Here is a 10,060-nt window from a genome sequence, read left to right on the forward strand (position 1 = left end):
TAACCGAAAAACTAACTTTTTACTTTTCCTTTTAAGACCTTTTTTTTTATCATTTTCAAGAAGTATAGTGCCGACATAGATATGTAATCAAAAAAAGAAAAAGCAATGAATCATCACTTGCATATAAACAGTAATACCTTAAAGGGTCTTGGGAACAAATCTATCTATGTATTTATCTATCAAATTGTATCTTAATATGGTATTAATCATTTCGTAAGAGATTGTGATTATAGTCCCTCAGATTTGAAGACAACAGGTAAAGGGCTTATTATTTCTGAAATATTACTTAGCAGGTGTTATTGCTTTGTGTACGTGTTGAATACTATAATGGTCACACTTTAGAGCCATAGCTACTTTCCTATTGTGTTCAATATTTTGTGTTGAAATAGATATATAATTAGACCATCAACAAAACAGTGATTTTAAACACAGAAACAACACTTTGCGTTAGAAAACCACACTGCTGTGTTGTGTTGTCGCTGTTTGCATACAACTAGTTACTTTAGTTTGTAACATAATTATGAGAAAAATATCATTACTAATACCAAGCATGACAGTTATCCTATAGGCCAAATCCCTTATGTGAATAATAATGTACTTAGATGTACTGTCATATGAAGTACACAATAGTATACGTCGCATTGTGTAGCAATTTGAATCCTTGCAGTAGGGGGCGATGATGGAGTGTGAAAATCGTGGAGGTTGGGGGCAGGTTATTCAATATTGTAACTGAAATTAGAGACCTTTCTCTAATGGTTAAAAATGGAGAGGGAGTTGGAAATAGCGACTACTGAACTTGCACTGTGCAGCAGCATGTATCCAGTAGATGGGGATTTTTTTTAGGTAACGGATGACTGGTCGACAAACGCATAAAACTGTAAAGATGAAATATTGAGGGCATAGTTCTGTAGTCCTATATTGAGTATCGTGCGACATATATGTTTGCCATTATTTTTTTTAATTATAGATTGAACTGGCTCTACCTAAACAAGAAACTAGCCTGTTCAATTGTGCAATAAATCTCAAGCAGAACGCTGTGACATTTATACAAATAAAGTATTACTATAAATAAATAGCAAAAATAATAATAATACAATAATAAACTGGTGAGAAAAACAGCATTGATTAAAACAACGCCTATGAATTTGACTTAGGAAAACCCATGTGTTAATTTTAACAAACACAATGTTTTGAAATATTATACATTTATAGTCATCAAAAGAATAAAAAAACGTTTACAAGCGTGGTAGATGCATTTTACCCGGGAATGTGGTTGATAGGTGATATTTAACACAATTTAACTTTCTTAGGTACAAATTGCAAAAGCGACATACAATAAATCAAAGTGACATTAACACACATCCTGTATAGAAGACTTCACCCTCTTAAAACCAATGCATTGAAATTGTGCACAAAATATGTGGTAATAATGCCGATGCTCTTTGTGAACCTTTGTGCACCTTTAATATTCCAACACAGTGGCTGTGTCAAAATGAACGCAACATAGGTTGTCCAATCATGGTATAGTGATTTGTTTGTTACACATTTATTCTGAGAGGGTAATTTGAAGAGGGTACCAATCACAAGTGAAAAACACAGTGCTTGATAGCGGATATGTAGGTAAAGGGAAGACCTCTGTAAAGCAAAAGGCCACCATCAGCCAAGGAACTGTAATTTTGTGTTGGGGGGGGGGGGCACAATTTTTATTTTTTTATTGTTAATTCATAACAAATGCGTAGCCTTATTTATAGACTAATGGAATAAATACAATATAACGATTAATCAATGCACAGTGAGCTCTATAATTCCCCCTACCCCCCACCCCAAATTCATATTTAGAATTTATTTCTGAAGGTTAAACCGGCCATCAGAATAATGAACAATGATTTAAATATATACGGCGTACGTGATGTGACTTATTGCATTTTACCTTTAATTTGTATGTTATTCCACTTAGAAAAAGTGTCGGGAAAACCGATATTGTTTTTAATAATTTGAGCACGGAACGGAGTTTTTGTTATTTTAACAGGTATCGCGATGTGTTGATTTTATCTATGGGATATATTTTCTAACGTAATGGATATCTTGTTTAACAATGGTTATGGTTATAACCCCTTGTAAAACTGTGTTTTGTTGGATTTGTTGGTGTGTGGGGGGGGTGTTGACATGTAAATTATGGATAAACTCAGTATTCTATTCAGTTTTTAAATAGCATTTAAAATACGTTATACGCATAATCATAATACACAGTAACAATTTAAGCATTTATATTTATATATATATATATATATATATATTATATATATATATATATATATATATATATATATATATGATTCAATAATAACTATCTATGCATTTGTATCCATAATAACCAAAAATAAAAAATAACCAAAATTAATAACCAAAAAATAAATAAATACACACAATGCATACGGGCGGGAGGGAAATGCACGCTAATATTCCGTTAATATTTCCAAGCAAATGAGAACAATTATATAAATACATTTGTCATTTTTTTCATTTGTTTGCATCCATTGTGGCATAATCCTAAATAATTTTAATATGCATATTATGCAAATTAAAGCCTTCTAAATGTTAACACCTGTAATAGTAGAAGAAGAAATTTGTGGAAGAAGAAAATACAGATACAGAATGCGTTTCATGACGCTGTTTGCTTGTTTGAAAGGTATTCATTTGAAACGTTTGACTTCAGAAACACGCTTTGCTTCTTTATTTCCAAGCACATAAACAGGCGCAAACTCCAGTAAAGATGGGGCTGTAATGTGTATCTAACACAGTCACACAGTTTCACACAGATATCTCGAGAAACAAATATTTTTTTGGGGGAAAAGAGACTTATTTGTCTGTACTTGTTAATAATAAGAATCATAAGAAGAAGAAGAAGACAGAGATATACATATTTATGTGCGATATTAAAAGGTTCCAGTTTATTTCCATTTATTACGTTTGATATATATTGAAAGGTTACACACACCCATATAAATACATATATATAAATAAATATAATGATATATATAATGGTAATTATTATCATTATTACTGTCATTATTAGTACTAGCAGAAGAAGTTGTAGGAGTAGTAGTAGTTTTTGTTGCATTAATTAATGTGTCCTGAGAACTTATGGGTACTCCGTGTTTGTGAAGGCGAGCCAAACCACCAATAAATTCGTAAATCTAAACTGAAGTATTTAATTGTCCTAACAGTTTTATTGAGGCAGTGTGAGGCTGGTCCGAATACCTCTGTGGAATAGAGGCGCAGTATCTGTATCCTCTCTGAAAACCCAGCGAGACGCAGCTTGAATATTGACGTCCCTGCAATCGCTCTGCTGTTAACCCAATTACGGAATTCAACAAGACCTGTATTGAATTATCTCTTTCCATATAGTATCAGCATTAGCCTAATTAAAAGCTATAAAGTCTGATATAATGATTAAATCGTTAGCTGTGCTGTAGGGAAGGAATATGTTGTTTTCCCTTCAATTAGTAGTTGATTGGGGTTTTCAGAATAGGTCAGCTGTGAAATTTGAATTATATGTGTGCGTATTGCGCACAGGGTGAGCTCTTATCCGAAGGCCCTGGAGTTTTCAATGTGTTGAAAACTAAATTAATTCGTGTCATTATTCCAAAAAATTTAATTTATTAGCTCGAGCGTGTTACTGACTCACATAGTAAGCTTTTATTGAAAGGCATTTATACAGAATGAAACATACAAGGATCGCATAGTAAGTGATGAGGGTAGATTCCTTCCCGAAAGACCTTACATGTGCTCTGTTGCTTGTTTTTACAAGTAAGTCAGCACGCACGTGTTATGTTCCTTTATTTAGTAAATGCATATAAGGAAATGTACACCCTAAATTGTATCATTGTTATTACAAACTTATTGTGTATTTTCCCATAATAAATAAATAATCGTTGTTGATTTTTGTTTTATATATTTATTTTCTAAATTATACAAACACAACACGTTAAGTATTGTGTATTATGTGATTTTAATTACAAAATGGCCTGTGTTATGTTCGGTTGAAATAATGCTTAGTGTTCGTAGTGAAGAGCTGTCTTTTCAGCACCATTCGCCCCTTAAAACATTTACCACCAGCAGACGGCGATCAAACTCTGCAATCAGCTGGAAAGGCTTGTAAAGGATTTCGTTTGATATTTCACTGTCAAATTATGCTTTTACCTCCTTATTAACCGGTCTCCTGGTGATACCAAATAGCTTGCTCGTTGATATTTTGGCTACGGCCTGCTTGCAATTAATTTGATGTTAGCTGCAGGGTTGACTCTTGGATCTTGGATGAGCCTTGCGCTTTTGCAGTTACACAGATATATCAGCCAGAGAGATTTGCTTAAAAAGATTTAAATATGAAAAGCTGAGATTCACTTTAATTTAATTATTTGATTTGATTTTTTTTTTAACCCATACGAGCTTCAAATATGTTAACCGAATTTATTTTCGTTGTCTCCAGTTTTTATTTGCGCTAGCATACACGTAATGCTTTCTGTGTTTTGGGGAAACTTCTAAAGATTGCATGATCACACACAAGTCCGGTGCTATATCTTAACGTAAGACTGAGGAGTGATTTCCTCGATGTTCTTTGTCCTTTATGTAATATAAACCCAGTGAGAAGAAACAGGAATATGTAATAATAATCATAATCTTAAATTGTAAGCCTTTAAAACACATGCTTTTGAATTGCACACTATTCTATTATTTATTGTATTGTATTCATGTATCCAGGTGCTTCTTTTTACAATTAGATGATTTGATCATGCTGTCCCATTGCAATATATACATATATCCCATACGCATCTTTCTAAACAGCCTAGGCAGCCCAGCCTCTGTGTCTTTGGTGGGCACTATGTGCTCTGCGCGCAGCGCTGATTTGTGCACCTCCATCCCGCTCGCGCCGCCGCCGGACAAAGGGGGCTCGGCCGGCACGTGCAGGGGGCGTCAGGCACCGTTCCTTAGCAACCGCACAACAAGGCGCACCTGTGGCTGCGATTTGCGCCGAGACCCTCACTGCGCACACAGCCCACAACCAAGACACCTTTATAAGCGGCACATTGAGCCCTCTCGGTGTCTTGTTTCCACTTGTGTATTTTTAGACGGATCCCCATATTGCTGCAGCGCATGTGGGCTGTAAAGGGTACAGTTAAAGACTCATCAAAGCATCTCCAAATTGTATATCTATTAGCCTATCGTACAACGGTGGAGGTTATTCTAAAATACTCTAATACTAAGGGATGGGATTCAGATAGTTGAATCACACAAAACGGAGCTATTATACTGAAACAGGCCTGCGTGTTGTGTGCGGTCTTCCTCTGGGCTATATTTACTTTACATCATTAGTCAGCAACTGTATCCACACAAAGCCCGTCGTGCGCGGAGTAGCCCGTCTGCGCCACAATTAAACACGCGTGCATTTACCAATCAATCAATCAATTAGGCTGCTAAACATGCAATTGCCAGTATACAATAAAGTTGTGCTTTGTCCTCTTTTTTGATATGTTCAAATTAAAATATTGAGTTAACATGTAGATATAACATAGGCCTATTTAGGCCTACATAGGCAGGGAAAATGCAATGTTAGAATAATACTTACGTATGGCTCTCTTATTAATATACATTTTCAGTTGAAACAGTAGCCAGGAAATAGTTTACTTTCTGAGAAAAATAAAATCAAAGAGGTTCGGAGTGTCGGAATTACCATATAGAATTAGTTTTTGTTCTATCTATAATAATAATAATAATAATAATAATAATAATAATAATAATAATAATAATAATAAATCTACAATTGTAACTTAAAACACGAGTTTCAATTTTTGTTTTAACCTGGAATATTAAGTAAAATGCCTACTCTCTCTCTCTCTCTCTCTCTCTCTCTCTCTCTCATATATATATATATATATATATATATATATATATATATATATATATATATATATATATATATATATATATACATATATATATACTATGAGAAATACTAAGCACATCTATCCTTGCATGGAAACCGCACTAGCAAAGCTGTACTAGCTCAAGTGATGTTTTCCGCACCTGGAAGTGAATGAAGAATCGCCCTGAATTCAAGCTACGGTCGTCTTTATATATATATATATATATATATATATATTTGTATTTATATTTTTTTAATGGGAAAAACTTATCCTAAATGGCTTATTGCTATTTACCTTCCGTGTAAGAGGCGGCGGTGACCCCCCTGGCAAGCCACGCCCACCGCGAGTTCTCACTTCGCTACGTCACCTGACCCGCGCCATGCAAATCACGCCGCCGCTGCCTCGCCATTGGCCGCCGGCAGCTCATTTAATCCTGCCAGCCGCATCATATGGCTGCGGCTCTATTAACTTCTCTACTCAGTCAGAGAAAGTAGCTCAAAGACGCTTTTCATCACTCTGGATGTGAAAAGCCAGTGGACAAGAAAAAAAGAAAAGCCCTGGAAAAAAAAAAAAAAAAAAAAAGTCCATCGAAGTTTCAGTAACATTCTGGATTATATTTCTGTTTTTGTGTTTCCTTTTCCCGGTTTTGGGGGGTTGCTGGTGTGTGCAGTATAACTGGACTTTAGCGCCGAGACTGCATGTTCATCTGTGTCGGTTGACAAGTTAAAGCCAGGTGAATGTATAGCATGATGATGGAGACGGACTTGCACTCCCCAGGACCCCAGACTAATACGAATTCGGGGCAAACGGGTCCCAACAACGGGAGCAAGGCTAACCAAGACCGGGTAAAGAGACCGATGAACGCGTTCATGGTCTGGTCCCGGGGCCAGAGGCGAAAGATGGCTCAAGAAAACCCCAAGATGCACAACTCTGAGATCAGCAAGAGGCTGGGCGCGGAGTGGAAAGTCATGTCGGAGGCAGATAAAAGACCCTTTATTGACGAAGCCAAGAGGCTGAGAGCCATGCACATGAAAGAACACCCGGATTACAAGTATAGACCCCGGAGGAAGACCAAGACGCTGCTCAAGAAGGACAAATACTCCTTGGCCGGTGGGTTGCTTGCCGCAGGGGCCGGCAGCGGAGGGGGAGTGGGACTCGGGGTCGGGATGAGCCCGGCGGGGGTCGGACAGAGGCTGGAGAGTCCCGGGGGTCACGGTGGCACGGCCAACACTGGCTATGCGCACATGAATGGCTGGGCAAACGGCGCCTACTCGGGCCCAGTGGCAGCTGCTGCCGCGGCCGCAGCGATGATGCAGGAGGCGCAGCTCGCCTACAGCCAGCACCCGGGCAGCGGGGCGCACCACCACCACTCACACCACCACCACCCGCACAACCCGCAGCCCATGCACCGCTACGACATGACGGCGCTGCAGTACAGTCCCATCTCGAACTCGCAGGGCTACATGAGCGCCTCCCCGTCGGGCTATGGGGGCATCTCCTACACACAGCACCAGAACTCGAGTGTGGCTTCGTCGGGGGCTATCGGCACCCTGGGGTCGCTGGTGAAATCGGAGCCAAGTGTAAGCCCTCCCGTTACCACTCACTCCCGAGCTCCGTGTCCGGGGGACTTGAGAGAGATGATAAGCATGTATTTACCGACGGGAGAAGCAGGTGACCCGTCAGTCCAAAACAGACTTCATGCACTGCCTCAGCACTATCAGAGCACCACCACAGGGGTAAACGGAACAGTTCCACTGACACACATTTAAGAGAAAACTGCAACAAGCATACAAAATCACATAACCAAATATTTACCTCTTTTTTTAGATTGTCACTGAAACTACCTTTTGTACAGAATGTTTTTGATGTTCTTGTAAATTGAAGGTAAATATTGTTTTGATTGCCTTTTAGAAACGATATTACACATACATAAATGACTTTTAGAATGGGTTCCTGTTTTATGATTTTGTCCACATTGGAGGAATACGTGTTACATTTTAGTTCACATAACTAAGGCGATGCCAAGTTTGGAAACACATGCGGTATTCTTGTGATATCAGTCTGTTGGTTAAAAAAAAGTCACTTTTTTCCTTTATGTGCAAATTGACAGAAGTTTAAAACATGACAAGATATCTCATAGCCTAGTAGCTATGTACAAATATAAATAAAATGTTTTAAGTTAATACAGACTTTTTCCATTTGACATTTATTCAGACGTTTGTAAACATGTGAGTTTCTGTATCTGAATTATTTCTTTTTTGTTGTAAAATTTATTGTAAATTGTGAAATACTTTTTAATATTCTAGAAGTTGAAAAAAAAAATACTACGGCTGTGTAAATAGTTTCCTAAATGCATTTCTGCCAGAAACATAAGAAATACATCCTGATATTGCGTTGAATTATGAGTTAAATAAATTTTACAGAATTTGTTGCCCTGGTTCTGAAAAAAAAAAAGAAAAAAAAAGAAAAAGATTTTTTGTGTTTTAAGTTTCATTTTTTGATGTCTTATGTTACCAAAAGTATTACAAATTTGAATGACATTACATTACAGCTGTGTGGAAAAACCCAAGTAAAACATGTATTTAGTTTTGTAGTTCATTAACCTAAATACAGTTGAAAAGAGTGCATGCACAAGGTTTAAAATCTTTCAGACTACTTTAAATTGAAAATATATTGTTAAAAAATTAATACACTCAACTGAACTGTAACTCGCCCCAGGACTAACTGTGAAACATGAGCTTTACGATTGTATGTCGAAAACAAGCATCAACTAAAACATTTAGTGACCCATGTAGTTTACAAATCGCAAATATATGTATAAATACAGATTAATTAATAATGACAGACGTATTTAAGTGTTATACAAACATGACAAACATGCACTTGTTGTGTGTGTGTGTATGTATGTATAGATTATATATATATATATATATATATATATATATATATATATATATATATATATATATATATATATATGTGTGTGTGTGTGTGTGTGTGTGTGTATGCATGTATGTATACCTTTGAATGAAAAATATGAAAAGGAGTCCGCTGGCTGGCAATTCAAGATTGACAGAAAAAAATTTCATATGAAAAAGCACAATATTTTATTTAAGCAACCTAAACAAAGACAGATAACAATGAAAGAGTGGGTAAATACTGGAATAATAATAATAATAATAATAATAATAATAATAATAATAATAATAAGTGCCAGAACAAACATTTGCCCGTGAATGAAGAATTCCAAGGCATCAGAATACACTTAAACAATACATTATTCAAGCTATAGCACTTTCAGATAAGGGTTTTCATGTCATATTTCCTTTATTCAGAATGCTAAACATATTTTAACATAAATTAAGATATCTATTTTATTTATATGTGCTATGGTTATCATTTGTTTTTAGTAAGATCATTATTATTTGACAAATTATCTACTTATATAAGCAGCATCGAATGTTTATGTATTTCTTTATTTTTAAAGGCTCTTTTGTAGTGTTAATTGTTTTCGTCATTTTTGCTGATTTTTTTTTAAATTATTAATATTATTAGTATTATTATCAAGCGAAATGTTTTAAGCCTAGTACATGCTATGAGAGAATCTTAAAATTTAAGTATTGCAAAACCTGGATGTATTTTAATGTTCTTTAATAATATATGATATTTTTTAATTTTTTATTTTAGTATCTAAAGAAAAAGACGCCCATGTCATGGTAGTGCACTGAGGGAAGGGAACAAGACACATTTGAACACCTGTTGAGTTATCGTTTTCGTCTAATTTTCGAAGTGAGGAATTTCGACACCTTTAAATGACGTTTTGAAATGAAATTGAGATTTTAATATGTTGTGATTAAACAGGACAATACAGTGTTTCGTCAGTCCAGGCGGAAATGTTTGAAAGGTGAAGACGGTCGTCCTCAACGCCGGCATTAAAGTTTACACTTTTGAAGAATGACTGTCTAGATCAACGATTATGCTGACTCACAAATATATGTTGTTCTTTGTTGATTAATTAAATATCGTTTAATTGAAATGTAAAGTTTGTTTGTAAAGCTTTTAACTCAATGTACTGAAAGTGTCACGGCAATGTGTTTATTTATTATTATCATTATTATATTAAGTATTTATTTGAA

General features: G+C 35.9%; 1 protein-coding gene across 1 annotated transcript; it reads left to right on the plus strand.

Moving 5' to 3' along the window:
• The first annotated feature begins 6,220 nt into the window (after nt 1-6,220).
• sox1b (SRY-box transcription factor 1b) lies at nt 6,221-8,114 on the plus strand. Its single transcript, XM_066706184.1, has one exon. It carries the CDS (start codon nt 6,662-6,664, stop codon nt 7,691-7,693), a length of 1,032 nt encoding a protein of 343 aa, XP_066562281.1. The 5' UTR covers nt 6,221-6,661; the 3' UTR covers nt 7,694-8,114.
• Nucleotides 8,115-10,060: the final 1,946 nt, after the last annotated feature.

Source organism: Amia ocellicauda, chromosome 6, assembly GCF_036373705.1.
Source record: "Amia ocellicauda isolate fAmiCal2 chromosome 6, fAmiCal2.hap1, whole genome shotgun sequence".
Classification (NCBI taxonomy): Eukaryota; Metazoa; Chordata; class Actinopteri; order Amiiformes; family Amiidae; genus Amia; species Amia ocellicauda.

Bases quoted from the DNA above. Each gene is read 5' to 3' on its own strand.
- sox1b (XM_066706184.1), top strand. From the start codon at position 6,662: ATGTATAGCATGATGATGGAGACGGACTTGCACTCCCCAGGACCCCAG.